Source organism: Salpingoeca rosetta (assembly GCF_000188695.1).
Source record: "Salpingoeca rosetta unplaced genomic scaffold supercont1.26, whole genome shotgun sequence".
NCBI lineage: Eukaryota > Choanoflagellata > Craspedida > Salpingoecidae > Salpingoeca > Salpingoeca rosetta.
In genome coordinates this window covers 565,800-580,547 of record NW_004754908.1, presented here as the reverse complement: position 1 = coordinate 580,547, position 14,748 = coordinate 565,800, and the positions used below count along the sequence as shown (strand labels likewise).

General features: G+C 59.4%; 4 protein-coding genes across 5 annotated transcripts in view; 3 read left to right on the top strand and 1 right to left on the bottom strand.

The window, feature by feature from the left end:
- Positions 1-105: 105 nt before the first annotated feature.
- Positions 106-3,496, top strand: PTSG_09600. Of its 2 annotated transcripts, none has more exons than XM_012637641.1 (9): positions 106-222; positions 542-699; positions 1,008-1,202; positions 1,442-1,594; positions 1,767-1,930; positions 2,112-2,298; positions 2,541-2,678; positions 2,810-2,950; positions 3,201-3,496. In XM_012637641.1, the coding sequence occupies exons 2-9, from the start codon at positions 544-546 to the stop codon at positions 3,372-3,374; spliced, it is 1,308 nt and encodes a 435-aa protein (XP_012493095.1). In that variant the 5' UTR covers positions 106-222; positions 542-543; the 3' UTR covers positions 3,375-3,496. The 2 variants fall into 2 exon arrangements, with proteins under 2 accessions (XP_012493095.1, XP_004990029.1); XM_004989972.1 differs by having other exon boundaries at positions 401-699.
- On the bottom strand, positions 3,426-5,711 carry PTSG_09599 (uncharacterized protein). Its single transcript, XM_004989971.1, has one exon. It carries the CDS (start codon positions 5,668-5,670, stop codon positions 3,772-3,774), a length of 1,899 nt encoding a protein of 632 aa, XP_004990028.1. The 5' UTR covers positions 5,671-5,711; the 3' UTR covers positions 3,426-3,771.
- PTSG_09598 (Dnajc17 protein) lies at positions 5,702-8,000 on the top strand. Its single transcript, XM_004989970.1, has 8 exons — positions 5,702-5,866; positions 6,032-6,101; positions 6,377-6,438; positions 6,609-6,696; positions 6,866-6,942; positions 7,148-7,186; positions 7,323-7,379; positions 7,667-8,000. Exons 1-8 carry the CDS (start codon positions 5,804-5,806, stop codon positions 7,790-7,792), a joined length of 582 nt encoding a protein of 193 aa, XP_004990027.1. The 5' UTR covers positions 5,702-5,803; the 3' UTR covers positions 7,793-8,000.
- Positions 8,001-8,402: 402 nt separating this feature from the next.
- Positions 8,403-14,748, top strand: part of PTSG_09597 (cardiac ryanodine receptor) — a gene marked incomplete at its 5' end in the record, with an annotated part of 8,652 nt that continues 2,306 nt past the window's right edge. The window contains 2 exons of the mRNA XM_004989969.1: positions 8,403-12,518; positions 12,899-14,677. Of these exons, the coding sequence (XP_004990026.1) occupies positions 8,403-12,518; positions 12,899-14,677 (5,895 nt within the window). The remainder of the gene's footprint in view (positions 12,519-12,898; positions 14,678-14,748) is intronic.

Genomic DNA, 14,748 nt, shown 5'->3' with positions numbered 1-14,748 from the left:
CCACGGATCCCACCCACAATCAATCAAATCACCGCCATGTGACCGCCATCCCACCGCCACACACACCTCCTCCCAGCACATCGTGCCGGGTTGTCACTGGACCGAGACGTGTTGGCTGTGGCTGCCCAACCAACCAACCAACCAACCAACCAACAAGCCATTCTCTGCACCACTCTCATCTCAACTTCAAGGTCAACTTCACGCCAACAAGCAAGCAAGAAGGCAAGAGAGAGCGAGACTCCACACCACATGTCCTGGTCCGTTGTTGCGTCCGGGCCCCCCGCTGTTGTCCCTGTTGGTGACATTTCGTTTCGACACCCACGCTGCTCACACTGCCATCATTCTCCTTTGCCTTTGCCTTGCTTGCTTGCTTGGATCGATCGTGTTCTGTTGTCTGTAGTTTGTTCAAGTCGTGTTGTGTCGTGGTTGCTGTCATCGACGTCGTCGCTTACCCCTCTCCCTACATCTCTCCTTCTCCCTTCCCTCTTCCTCCCCTCCCTCTTCCTCCCCCTTCTTCCTCTCCCTCTCCCTTCAACAACAGCCATGATGCAGTGCAGTCAGGCGGCCACACGCCGTGCGGCGGCGACGATGCTGCTCAATGCACGCCGTGCAAAGCACTACAAGGTGCTGACTGTCGGCGGCGGCGCTGGTGGCCTCGCCGTCAGCTCAACCCTCTCCAACAAGCTCGGCAAGGGCGCTGTACGTTTCTCCTCACTCATTGTCCTTGGTGGCGTTGTGGTATTGTGGGTTGTGGTGACAGGTGGCTGATGGCTGTTGCTTGGTTGTCGTGGTCGTGGTCTGGCTGGTTTGTCTGGTCTGTTGCTGTTGGTCTTCTCGGTCTGTGATGAACTGCGTGTCGTGAGCTGCTTGCTCCTCGCAGTACTGTAATAGCAAGCCTCATTGCTGGTCTCCTGTTGACTGCAACCCCATCACCCAACCTCACAACATCCGTCCCACACTTCAACACACACCACAACGCGCAACCGCAACAATGCCAACAACACCAGGTTGGCATTATTGAGCCCTCGTCCGTGCACTACTACCAGCCATCATGGACCATGGTTGGCGGTGGCGTGCACCAGTTCAAGGATTCCATGCGCGATCAAGCATCCGTCATGCCCCGCAACGCAGACTGGATCCAGGACTACGCCGTGGCCTTCAAGCCCGAGGAGAACAAAGTCGTCACCCAGAATGGCGACGAGGTGCGTGCGTGCGTGTGTGTGTATGTGTGCATGTGTGTATGCGTGGGGGTGGGAGAGAGCATCTGTCTTTCTCTTGCTGCTATCGCTGTCGCTGCTGTCGCTGCTGTCGCACATCTAGCATCACGTGCTCGTGTTCCGCCTCACGTGCTCGTGTTCCGCCTCACATCACACATTCATCTCACTGCACTCCCTTGCATGCATGCCCCTGCCAACCACCGTCTCCCCCAACACACACACAGTTTACGTACGACTTTCTTGTGGTCGCAGCTGGGTTCCAGCTCGATTGGGACAAGATCAAGGGCCTGAAGGATGCCCTGGGTAAGGATGGCGTCACCTCCAACTACTCTCCCAAGAGCTGCGAAAAGTCCTGGGAGTTTATGCAGGCATTCAAGGTGTGACGCACGTCATCATCTTTGCTTGCATCGCAGTGGCTGCTGCTGGCTGAAGGGCTGAGGTCTTGCGTGGGTGGCTGGTGTGCACCGAGCGTCGTTGGTTTGCGTTTACATCATTTCTATGACCTCAAACGAATGAATCTTCGCACACACACACACATGATGCACGCAGGGAGGCAACGCCATCTTCACGCAGCCGGACTGCCCGATCAAGTGCGCCGGCGCTCCGCAGAAGATCATGTATCTCTTTGAGGACTACATCACCCGCCAGGGCCTGCGCGACAAGACAAACGTCACCTTCATGCAGGGCCTCCCAGCCATCTTCGGCATCAAAAAGTCAGTGGCATGTGTATGTTGTGTGTGTGTGTGTGTGTGTTGTGTGTGTGCTGTGTGTGCTATGCGGTGGGACAAGGTATTCTCTGTTGCACTCGCACTTGCTGTTGATGGCGGCAGCAGCCAGAAGTCTCACCACTGCTCACACATGCTCACACGTGCACGAAAATGCACCACACTTCAGGTATGCTGACGTGCTGACGAACATCTGCAAGGACCGCGACATTGACGTGCAAGTGAACAGTGTGCTGAAGGAGATCAAGCCAGAGACAAAGGAGGCCGTGTTCCAGCAAGGCGACAAGACCACGACTGTCAACTACGACTACATCCACGTCACCCCATACATGAGCGCCCCAGACTTTATCAAGAAAGTGAGAGAGAGAGAGAGTGTGTGTGTGTGTGTGTGTGAGCGCGTGAATGAGTGAGTGTGTGAATGAGTGAGTGCGTGAGTGAGTGAGTGAGTCCGCAGCGATGCTCATGATGCAATCTCGAAGCTTCAGTGTATCCCTCCACAGAAGCAGCCAGGCAGTCACATAGACAAGCAGTTATGCCGCTCGCTCATCTCCATGTTGTCCTCCCCTCCCCCACATGCGCCCCGTGTATCCTTTGACAGAGTTCACTGGCCAACGCGGCAGGGTTCGTGGACGTGGACCAGTACACCATGCAGCATGTCAAGTACCCGAACATCTTCTCGCTTGGCGACTGCTCATCCGTTCCCACATCAAAGACTGCCGCTGCCGTCGCATCAGAGGTACAACCGTGTTGGGACAGGCGCTAACATGTTGTGCATCTTGCGCTTGCTCTCATTCGAAGCATGTTTCTGACACACAAACACACACACACATACTCACACTCACGCCTGTGCTTGTACCATTACATCAGAGTGGAGTGGTGAAGCAGAATCTGCTTGCAGCGCTGGAGGGCAAGCCACTGCCGGCCAAGTACGACGGCTACGCCAGCTGCCCGCTCGTCACAGGGCGCGGAAAGCTCGTGCTCGCAGAGTTCTCAGGCTTCACCGGACAGGTGTGTGCACGTGTGTGCATGTGTGCATGTACATGTCTGTGTTTGTGCGCCTGTGCATGTGCATGTCTCTTTCTCTTTTCGTCGTTTCTCGTTCCAGCATCGTTTGCTGTATTACCTCTGTTGAGTTACCTCTGCTGGATTACCTCTGCTGGATTACCTCGAAGCTGCACCCTCACCCCGCACACCATACCCTCGCATGCCTTCATGGTCTCACCGCTCCCCTCCATCTCCTCCACACCATACGCTGCAGCCGCTGGAGACGTTTTTCTTTGACCAGGGGAAGGAGCGCTGGTCAATGTACTCGATGAAGAAGGACCTGATCCCGCGCATGTACTGGGACCAGCTCATCACGGGCCTGTGGAACGGCCCGACAAACGTGCGCTTCCTCACAAACCCGCTCGGTTGGCAACAGTTCAGCGCCTGAGCCCGCAGTATGCGGATGATGGGCGATGGATGCTGGATGTGGCATGACTCTTGCTCATTGTGTGTTTTCCTGTGATCATATTGTCAAGCAAAACAAGTGAAGCAAGCAAGTATGCAAATGGGGCAAACCGCACAAGACGTGCCTGCAGGCAAGGCGAAGCAGAAGTGCTTCAAGGAAATGAAGAGGAGGAGAGAAGTCACAGGCAAGAGGTGGGCGATGAAATGTAACAATGAAGGCAGGTGTGGTTGGTGATGTGAATCGCATCCATCCATCCAGTACAGAGCAGCACGCATCCACCCAGCGCATGCACAACCCCACCAACAAAAAGAGAGGGGCAAGGGCCAGATGGTCAAGAGAGAAGAATCCATGACTGCTGATGGTGTTGTCACGACTGCTGTCACGACTGCTGCTGCTGATGGTGGTGGTGGTGGTGGTGTGCGACGGCTCGCAGGGTGGAGGCCATGTGCGCTGCTGCTGTGCGCATGTCCTCGGACTTCAGGCCAGTGGCGCTCAGAGTGATGGTCATGGCGCCCTTGTACGTCGTCACCGCAACATACACGCCGCGCACAAACTGGTGGAACGTGGCTGAGAGCGTGTCGAGAGAACAGCCGAGAGAAGGCAGCGCCTCCACGCGCCCGACATTGCCCGTGGTGATGGGGCACGGCGCACTGGTGACAGCGGCCTCCACAGCCTTGGCCACGGTGAACGCCGGCATGCGCTCAAAGATCCACGCCGCGCTGGCGTATGCCTTGTCTTGCAGGGCGGCGTGCACGCCGTCCATGAACACGCGCGCGCCAGTCCAGAAGTCGGCGCACACAAGCGGCCGGCCGGCAGCAAGCACCATGGGGTGGGTGGTGGCCACGGCAACAGAGAGGTTGCCAACCATGTCCAGCGGCAGCGACCGGCCCGTGTGGGGCGTGTGCGCGCGTGCGTCGATGGTGGTGGTGACGGGAACACGGACGGTGCCGTTGGCCTGCATGACTTTGCTGGCGCGTGCAAGTGTGTCTGCGCTGTGCACGACGTGCTCCCGGTGGGCCATCAGCGCAGCCATGGTGATGGCGCCCGTCACCGTCGTGCCGTGTGCGCGGGCAGCAGCACGCAGGGCGGACACCACGTCTTTTTCCAGCTGACAGCGGGCGACAACGCACCGGCTGGTCTGCGATGGTGGTGGTGCCACCGCATCCTCTGCCCACTGCAGCGCCTTGTTGTCCTTGTCGTGAGCAAGGAGGTCTCGCATGGCCCCGAGGCCGCCACCAAAGAGGAAGTTGAGCCAGCCCTTCTTCTCCTCAGGCAGGAGGTCCACCAGTCGCGGTGGCGGCAGCCTGGCCAGCTCTGCATCCAGCGGCAGGGTTGTGCGGGTCAGGTCGTCGTCTTCCTTGCGGACAGAGCTGAGCTGATCGCTGCGCATGCTGTCATCGGCGGCGGTGTCGGTTGGTGCGGCTATGGCGGATGCGACGGCGCCGAGGTGGAACACCAGCTCCTTGAGCACCTGCACGACACCGCGAAGATCGGCGACAATGTGGGGTGCGGCAACAGCTATGCGGTATGTGCCATCCTCCTTGGAGCGCACGAGGGCAACGGCGAACAGGGCGCGGTGCGAGGCGTGGAAGTCGAAGGACATGTGCAGGAAGTCTGCCTCGACATCCTGCAGCGCAGCGTCGGCCGCCTCGCTTGTGGGCGCAGTCTGCATGACCACGGCCTGCGGTGGGATGTAGGGGGAGGGCCATGTGTGCACGAGGAACGGCTCATCGAGATCGGCGTCCTTGGCAAGGACGTGCGCGCGCAGGCGGCAGTGCCGCTGCTGCACCCGGTACACGGCTGCGGCGATGTGGTCCTTTGTGATGTGCTGGTCCAGTGGAATGCGATCGGGATCCACGCGCACCACACCAGATGCAACGAGGTTGGCTGCGCCGTTTCGCGGCAGGTGCAAGAACACGCTCTCTCCCTGGCTCACTGCTTGCCTGTGCTCCTCATACTGGTGTCTGAGCTGCTGCTGCTGCTGCTGTTGTTCTTGTTGTTGGTGCTGCTGCTGCTGTGGTGGCGGTGGTGGTAGTGGTGGTGATGACGATGGTGATGGTTGTGAGTTGGACGAGTGCCCTTGCCCTTGTTGCTGCTGCTGTTGTTGCTGGTGGTGTTTGAGAGTGCCAGTGGCGCCATCACTGTCAGCGCCGCTACCATCATCATTGTCGTCACTGTGCCTCTCTGCGTCCCCTTCCTCCTCGTCCAGTGGCACCTTCTCTTCTTGCACCTCTGGGCTGCTGCTGGCTGTTGCCACCTCTTCTGCCGCTTCGCTCATCTTGGTCGTTGATGACTCATCAACCAATCACAGAAGAAGAAGAAGAACAAAAAAAAAAGAAGAAGTGCGCGAACGACCAAGAAGCAAGCGAACGAGCAACCAAGCAGCGAGCAAGACAGACAGAGAAGACGGGATGGAGGATGGGTCGTGTCCGTACGAGGTGCTGGGTGTGCCCACCACCGCAACAGAGGCAGAGGTATATGCAGTCGCACACGGGGGTATTGCGGTGTGTGGTTGAGTGAGAGAATGAACGTGAGGTACACACGTTTGTTTGTGGTCGTCGGGTGGAGTGGGAACAACCATTGCACTCATCGATTGCAACACGTTGTCTGCCACTCATCACAAATGCTGTGCTGTGCAGATTCGCAAGGCATACAAGAAGCTGGCCCTCAAGTACCACCCCGACAAGAATCCAGATGACCCAGAGACAGGTGTGTGTGTGTGTGTGTGTCGAAATGAAAGGTGGATGATGGGAGAAGTGCTCATGTTGTTGGTGCTGTTGTTGGGGTGGGTGAAGTGATATGGTACGATACGTGAAGAAGACGACCAACAACAAAGGAAGCAAATGAAAGAAGTGACACGTGCAGATGCATCTGATCTCACCTCTCATACCAAACACACACACACACACACACACACACACACACACACACACACACACACACACTCACACACACACACACTCGCACATCCCATGGGGTGTCAGCGGAGAAGATGTTCCGGCGAGCTGTCATGGCATCAGAGATGCTGCTGGATGCCACAGCAAAGGTGAGACACACACACACACACAGAGCGAACAAGAGGAGGCTTGTACGTCGTTCACCAGTCTTCAAGACGTCTTTGTGGACGTCGTGCTGGACGAGGTGTTGGAGTGGTTGCCGTTCTTTCTGGTGGTCTTTACTCACACAACACACACCACACGCACACAACTGCTGTAGGCTGCATATGACAAGGTGTTGAAGGCGAGGCAGGCTGCACGCGTGCGTTCGGAGAAGATGGATGCAGAGCACCGCAAAGCAAGAGAAGGTGTGTCTCGCTGTGCTGTTGGTTGTGGAAGCGTGCCTTTGTGCGCGTGTGACTGGGTTGTGTTGCATCTTATGTGTGTCCCTGTGGTCTTGTTGCCATCGTGGATGCATTCACACTCACCCACACACACACGCGCACATTCAATTGCGTGCATGCCGTTGACTGGCAGACCTTGAGGCGAGGGAACAGGCACACAAGCGCAGCAAGACTGCAGCAGAGACATTGCAACGTGACTTGGAAGCACAGGTGTGCTCCTGCGCTGCGCTTTGCTGATGTCTTGCACTTGTGTGTGTTTGTGTGTGTGTGTGTGTGTGTGTGTGTGTGTGTGTGTGTGTGTGTGTGTGTGTGTGTGTGTGTGTGTGTGTGTGTGTGTGTGTGTCCCCCCCTGCCCAGTATGAGCAGCCACCATCATCATTACTCACCACGTTGCTGCCTGTCGCCTTGATGACAGATTCGCAGATTACGGGCTGAGGGCGCACGCAAGCTACAGGTGTGTGTGCGCGCGTGTGTGCGTGTGTTGGTCTATGCCACTGCTCCCGTGCGTTGATCCCTGTCTTATCACTGCCACCACCACCACCATCACCATCGTCACCGTCTCCACACTTCTGCTGCGCAATCCCTTGCAGGAGGAAGAGGACAGGTTCAGGGAAATGCTGAGGACAGCGAATCGAGGAGATCAGGTGGTGAGTGTGTGCGAGTGTGTGCGAGTGTGAGTGAGTGTGCATTCGTGCGAGTGTATGTACCCACAATATCAACCTTTGTGGATTGCTGCTGGGGTTTGCGCAGCGCTGGCAATGCGTCCTGTGTTGGTCACACACACACACACATACACACACACGCTGTTGCATCCTGTGATTTGTGACATGCCCTCTCACAACCTCAATGTACGAACACCACTTTGCTGACGATACCATGTGTGTGTATGTGTTCCTTTGTGGTTTGTGTCATTGCTGATTGGTTGATTGCACAGGATGCGACGGTGGTGAAGAGCGACTTCTCCGAGGACTTTGAAGCAAAAGTGCTGGCACGCATGCGTGCTCATGGCCACGCACGAAGAGAACACATGCAGCAGCAACAGCAGCAACAGGCTGCGTAGCTGTTGGTGGTGGGTGAGAACGTGCTGTGGGAGAAGAGGAGGCCGAGAACTGAGTTCGCACGCAGGCACTTGACATCAACGGCCTTGTTGTTGCTGTGGCTGCTGTTGGTGATGGCGAGCTTCCTTTTGCAACTGTTTGGTTAGATTGGATGATATGACACGCAATGTACACAGAGATGCGTCGCAATAAACAATCCTTCATGTCAAACACCACACATCCTCACGCTCTGACAACAACAGCACGCATCGACACTAGTGTTCTTGCACGCAAAACGCCCAGCAAGCAAGCAACAAACCCAAAATCAGGGTGGTGGCCACGCCCCTTTTGTGGTTGTCAGTGGTTTGTGTGTTTTGCGTGCGGTCCCAACACCCTCGCACGCGATCGACACTTTCACGCCCAGCCACTCAAGCACACCAAACGTTGTTTTGGGTGGAATCGGCTTACTACTTACTTTGACTGCTTCTCACGCAAGCGCAGGCGGTCTGACCAGTCAATCGCTGTGGTGTTCCTGATCACCACCCAGACAGACAGGCACCTGACCTTCTTCACCAGCACCGGCACCAGTGCAACAAGCAAGCAGCCGCCACCGAGACCGGCACCACCGGCGAGATGGCTCTGTTTGGTGGCGCCAGCCAGGGTGCTGGGCGCACTGCGCTGTGCAACGGCGACTTTGTGTCGCTGTTTGTGGAGGAGCTCAAGGGCTTCGCCAGCGTGGACATTCTGTCGACGCGCGAGGTCACCGTGTACCAGGGCGACACGGACTCCGCGTTTGATGGCAGCACAAGCACCAAGTCATCCTCGGAGACCGCGACCGCGCCCAACTTTGAGCAGTCGTGCGTCTTCCAGATCAAGGCGGTCACCGATCTGCCGGAGGGCGCCAGCCTCAAGTACGGTGATGTCGTGCGCATCATCCACCGCAGCACCCAGCGCAGCATGACGCGCCAGAACCGCGCCGTCAACGGCAAGCACGCCGTGGCGCTGGAGAACACGGACCGTGCCGCCGCGCACTTCCGCCTCCTCCCGCGCTTCAAGATCCGCTCCGTCGGCGAGCCCGTGCTGCTCAACGACCAGGTCATCTTCCAGAACGAGGTGGTCATCGAGGGCAACCGCACGTACCTGATGACGGACCGGCCAGAGGACTCGCCCAAGGTCCTCATGGAGTGCGGCTCAAGCAAGACCACGGGCATCCGCGTGCGCCTGTTTGCGGCCTACAACGTCTCCAGCAAGGCCTTTGTCCACGTCCTCAAGGGCGGCGACTTTGTGCGCCTGTTCCACCACGAGGCCAACGGGTTCCTTGTCGTTGCGCGCCACATTGGCACGGGCGATGCGCACGACTTCCTCGGCCGCGACAACACCGTGTGCCTGCGCACCTTGGCCGTCGGCCGCAGCCCGGACGAGTACCACGACGCAAGCTCCATCTGGCAGGTGGAGCTCGAGGACACCCAGCGCCGCGGCGGCAGGCCCGTGCTGTGGACGGACCGCGTGCGCCTGAAGAACGTCCTCACCAACGAGTTCCTGGATGTGCGCACCACGTCGTCCACGGGGGCCATGGCGCCCACGGCAGACAAGGGCAGCTCCAACCTCTTCTCCTTTGTGCAGTCGACGCACTCCGCGCAGGAGGGCGACGCGCCCGCCACGGCGCTGCTGTCGCGCCAGGAGGACCTGCGCATCCCCTACCACACGTTCTTCTTCCTGCGCGGCAGCGGCAACCCGGAGGTGACGGACCAGTTCCTGCACGTGGACTCGGAGCACTACGCCGTGGAGGAGGACGAGGAAGGCGACGACACCGGGCAGAGCAGCACGTTTGCGCAGACGGTGCTCATTGCCACGCACGACGAGGACGCCTTCTCGCTGCAGTCCGTGCACCAGCAGGACATTCGCGACTTCTACTACGCGCTCGGCCACGTCAAGGTGCTCACGCGCCTGGCAGCAGACGACGTGCTGACAGACGTCACCAACCCCGTGCACGCGGACCTGTACAAGCGCGCGCGCCGCAGCATCCACGCGCTCATCCAGTTCTGCTCGGAGGACAAGATTGAGGATGATGAGGACGTGGTGGGCCGCGCCAACACCCTGCACCAGAACATCCTCTTTGACCTGCAGGTGCAGGTGCCGCTCATGAAGGTGGTCAGCCTTCCCTTCCACGGCGCACACTGCGCAGAGTGGGGCAAGGGGTGGCGGGAGCGCCTGACACAGACACAGTACCGCCACTACAACAAGCTCGCCCGCGACGTGTACCGCCTCATCAGCTACCTGTGCCGGGAGAACGTGCACATTGGGCTCATGTTTGCCAACGCGCACCTGACGGCCATGATCAACCAGTGCCGGCTGATTGGCTACCTGGACGGCATCAACTGGGACATTGCCGACGCCATTGACGAGATGTTTAAGGACAACACCATCCTGCTCAACCGCGTCACGAAGCAGTCGATTGAGACATACCTCTCCCTCATCCACGAGGCGCACACCACCACCGCTCTCGAGCAGTACCTGCGCCTCCTCGCCGCCCTGTGCTCTGTCGACGGTGAGGCCATCACCTCCACCCAAGCCAGCATCCGCGACCTCATGCTTGTTCCTGGCGCGCCGTCAGCGGACGTTCTGCCCTCCATCGCCAACGGTCCCAGCGGCATGCGCATCACCGCGCGTGTGCTCACCCCTGGCAAGCCCTTCCGCGCATGGAGCACCGTGACCCTCCCCTTACAGGAGTACCTGAAGGACCACGACAACCTCGAGTACTTTGACGCCACGCTGGAGCTGTTTGCCCAGCTGTGCCTGGAGGGCAACTGCCAGGGCGAGCTGCGCGCGGCGGCCCGCACGCCCTTCCCCATGATCATGGGCGCCCTCAAGTCGCAGCTGCCGCCGCACGTCAAGGCGCGCTTCTGCACGCTCCTCGTCAACCTGTACATCGACGGCGACGACCTGCCGGACGTGGACCACTCCAACCGGCGCTGGCAGGACCTGGCCAACCACAAGTCGCACGCAAAGCTCAAGACTGCGGCGGTGCAGCTGTTTGACGTGGACGAGGTGGTGAACTGGGTGGAGGCGTACCTGTCGCAGAACGGCCTGCTCACCTACAACCACGAGTACCACAGCGCAGCCAACAGCAAGAAGCCCGAGATGATCGCCCTCAAGCAGGACGAGCTGCACCGCAACATGCTCACGGAGCAGGTGGTGCACGTTGCGCTTGCCCTGGTGAACAAGGGCCTGTACTGGGACGCCGGCAGCAGGAAGCGGCTGGTGCGGCTGCTGCTCACGCTGCTCGTGCGTACGCACCCGGGCGAGAACGATGACCTGAGCGCAACATCGTCGCTGGACGTGGTCATGCAGGCCAAGACGCTGGTGTGCCGCGCCCTCGGCGCGTGCATGGACGCGAACCTGGACGAGGTGGTGACGGAGCTGCTCACGGCGTTCAAGAAGGAGTATTTGGCGCACAAGCACAAGCACATTGAGGCGCACGCGGACGACCGTGCCCTGCACGAGGTCAGCCTCATCCAGCACAACGGCGATCACCGCCACTTCTTCGAGACGGACGGCCTGTCGCAGCAGCAGATTGTGCACCTGCTGCTGGCGCTGACAACCTACCCGAGCGACGGGCTGCGGGTCGCGGCGCTCAATCTCCTGCTGCGCTGCTTCAACGTCAAGGGCTCCGTGCTGGCCCGCCTGTCGGATGTCGTCGTCATTGCAGACAGCAAGGACGAGGCTGCCCTGGAGAAGCTGGAGCAGCTGCTGCTGACGCTCAAGCACGAGGACCATGACGACCTGCACACTGCGGCCGCGCACATGACTGAAGAGATTGAGTGGATGTGCTCGCAGTGCATCACCGTCAACGGCACGCTGGCAGCCGACCTGCTGGCCCCCGGGGACAGCAGCAGCAGCAGCAGTAAGGCGGGGAGGAGGAAGCGGAAGGGCGTGAGTGGCCCACGTCTGCCGTGGCGCAAGCCCGGTGTGAGTATTGAGCCGCACCATGCGCACCAGGAGATGATGCGCAACGCCAACGCGCACAAGGCCGTACTGCACATCCTTCACCACCACCTCTCTGGCGCCGACCTCAAGACGGCGCTCAAGGACGACCGAGCGCGGGATCTGTTTGCCGCGTGTTTTGAATTCCTCGCCTTCTTCTGCCTGCACAACAAGCACAACCAGGAGCTGCTTGGGCACGCGCACGACATCTCGTTCTTCGTGCACGCGTGCTCGTACGGCATCCACGCAGAGAAGGTGCTGCACCGTATTCTGGAGGGCGAGCCCGACCTGGTGCAGGAGCACGTGGTGGACGAAGGCAAGGTGGACCGCCTCATTGCAGACCTGATCAAGGAGCCGCGCTGTCGCAACGTCGACTTCCTCAAGCTGATGGAGGTGATTGTTGCGCCCACGGGCACGCCCTCGCGGGAGCTACAGGACCTGGTGGGCGAACATTTCCTGCAGGCAGAGGAGAAGAGCCATCTCTTTGAGCACGAGCTTGGTTCCTCCCACTTCATCTCGTTCATCGTGTCCACCTACACCAAGACCGGTGGTCGTGGTGATGACGAAGATGATAATGGCACCAGCGCACAGCCGCTCTCCGCCCGCGAGCATGATCTCCGCGATTTCTTTGAGCAGCTGCTGTCATTCTATGCGGTGACAGCGCACGGGAACCAGGGCACCGCAGCCCATGTTGCCAAGCACGTGCCGCTCGCTGAACTTGCACAGCCCTTCATTGACGGCGTCACACTCCCAACCGCCACAAAGGTGCTTATGTGTGTGTATTTCGTGTATTTCGTGTGTGTGTGTGTGTGCGTGTGTTTGTGGTGAGGATTTGTGTCTTATGTGTGTATTTCGTGTGCATCTGTGATAATGCCCTGTTCTGAAATGTTGCAGCTCCGTTCATGTTCACTTTGACACTGTGTGCTCGCCGTGTTTCATTCTTGCATGTGTATGCCTTCACTCTCAGACTCACATTTCTTTCCTTCCACGCACACGCACAAACACACGCACACATGCACGCACAAATACACATACACACATACACGCACGCACGCACGCACGCACAAACACATACACACGCACGCACGCACAAACACACATACACACACATGCACGCACAAATACACATGCACACACACCGCCAGTCTCGCCTGCTGACGCTGATCCGAGATGTGTACCTGCTGCACGGCACGGACGAGGATGGCGATGGTGTTGTCGACGATGTTGATGCTGAGGATTTTGGATTCGTGTCTGCCGCAGCCAAGCAGGAGACGTGCGTGAGACTCTGTGGACCCCTGGCCAACGAGCTGCGGGCCATCGACAAGGGGTGGAAGCACAAGCCAAGCAAGGTCCGGGCAGCGCTCGACCGGTATGCGTTTATGACGCTGCTGCCGCTCGCTGCTGACCTGCTGCGCATCTTCGTGGAAGAGCACGGCAGCGTGCCGGCGGAGAGGCTTGAGGAAGAGGCTGTGTCGCTTGTTGCGGAGTGCGTGCGCTTCCTGAAGCACCGGCGAACGGTCACGTTTGAGAGCCCGCACTACCTGATGGACCACGAGTACCGCGTGCTGGGTGGACATGTCACTGGCGAGCTGCTCAAGAGCACGCTGCTGGCACAGCAGGACGCGCTGCTGGTGAATGTGCAGACGGAGCACACGTGGTACGACGAGACGGAGGCGAAGGAGGCGCGAACGGCAGCAGCACGCTCCACCGCGCTCAGCATGGGCAGCAAGCACGGGTCGAGCAAGCGGCACGCGTTCTCAATCGACTCGTTTGCAGCCACGCACAGCAAGCGCGGCGGTGGCGGGCACACCCGCGGCGGTGGCAAGGCGCCACGCAAGGTGATGCCTGTGGAGAAGGTGAAGACAGAAGGCGAGCGCATCCAAGAGGAGCTGCCGTTCTTCGTTGATCAAGTGCGAGAGACATTCAACCACGGCTTCTCGCAGCCGCACCTGCCGTGGATGTCGTTTCTCTCCACGGAGTACAACTTCCAGCCGTTCTGGGCGCTGGTGGGTATTCTGCAGGCCGACTTGCTGGAGGACAGGCTGCACGAGGAAGAGAAGGAGGCCGAGGAGGCGGCACAGGGCGGCATGCTGGGTGCTGATGGCGAGCGCAGTGGCGTGCAGTCGCGACAAGGCAGTCGACCAGAGCTACAGCGCACCACGACAGCAGCAGCTGCTGCGCGGTCGGGGACATTCCGGAGCCTGCGCAATCGCCGCCGGTCGCGTGTGCACGGGGAGTCGATGCAGATGAACCCGATCAACCTGGTGGACGTCAACGTCGACATCAACATCCGCACGTGCCTGGAGAATGTGATGACGCACTTCGAGGAAGCTGGCGATCACGAGCACCACCATCACGAGTTTGAGGAAGAGGACGAGGAAGAGGCAATTGTGGGCTTCCTCGCAGCCATGTCGTGTGCGCTGACGTGTGTCGTTGATCCCAAGACGGGTCGCGTGTACCAGGAGCTTGACGATGAGGACAACGAGGAAGCCAAAGCAGCCCACGAGGCTGCCATTGCCACCGTTGGGCGCTCCCTCAACAGCCTTGGTCTCCCCGACATGGTTTTGTTCCTGCTCAGCTCCAACCACAGGTGCACGGTGCTCATGGCGGCGCAGCTTGGCTGGCTCATGCTGGATGCCACGCCGCACGTGTTTGAGGCAAAGGCCGCGGCTGCGCTGATGGAGAGCAGCATTGAGGGCGGCAGCACGCTCGCCCGCCGGCAGCACCAGCAGCAGCAGGAGCGGCTGCTGTCGCAGTGGGCGTTCCACGATGCGTTTGAGAGCGGACCAATGGGCCGGCGCGCCCTTGCCGCCATCCAGCGCCATCTGCAGCACATGCAGGAGCTGCTGTTCAAGCGGGAGCACGAGGACCCGCTTGACCGGCTGCGTCGCGACCAGGACGTGGAGAACCTCGACGTCGCCATTGTGATCCGCATCCTCGGATTCCTGGAGGCGCTGTGCTTTGGGTGCTTCACGGAGATGCAGCAGCTGCTGCG

Excerpts from the sequence above, each read along its gene's own strand:
- PTSG_09600 (XM_012637641.1), top strand. The coding sequence starts at position 544 with ATGATGCAGTGCAGTCAGGCGGCCACACGCCGTGCGGCGGCGACGATG. Across the intron at positions 700-1,007 it reads ACAAGCTCGGCAAGGGCGCT|GTTGGCATTATTGAGCCCTC; the intron begins GTACGTTTCTCC and ends CAACAACACCAG. Across the intron at positions 2,951-3,200 it reads TCTCAGGCTTCACCGGACAG|CCGCTGGAGACGTTTTTCTT; the intron begins GTGTGTGCACGT and ends CATACGCTGCAG.
- PTSG_09599 (XM_004989971.1), bottom strand. The coding sequence starts at position 5,670 with ATGAGCGAAGCGGCAGAAGAGGTGGCAACAGCCAGCAGCAGCCCAGAG.
- PTSG_09598 (XM_004989970.1), top strand. The coding sequence starts at position 5,804 with ATGGAGGATGGGTCGTGTCCGTACGAGGTGCTGGGTGTGCCCACCACC. Across the intron at positions 5,867-6,031 it reads CCACCGCAACAGAGGCAGAG|ATTCGCAAGGCATACAAGAA; the intron begins GTATATGCAGTC and ends TGTGCTGTGCAG. Across the intron at positions 7,187-7,322 it reads AGGGCGCACGCAAGCTACAG|GAGGAAGAGGACAGGTTCAG; the intron begins GTGTGTGTGCGC and ends AATCCCTTGCAG.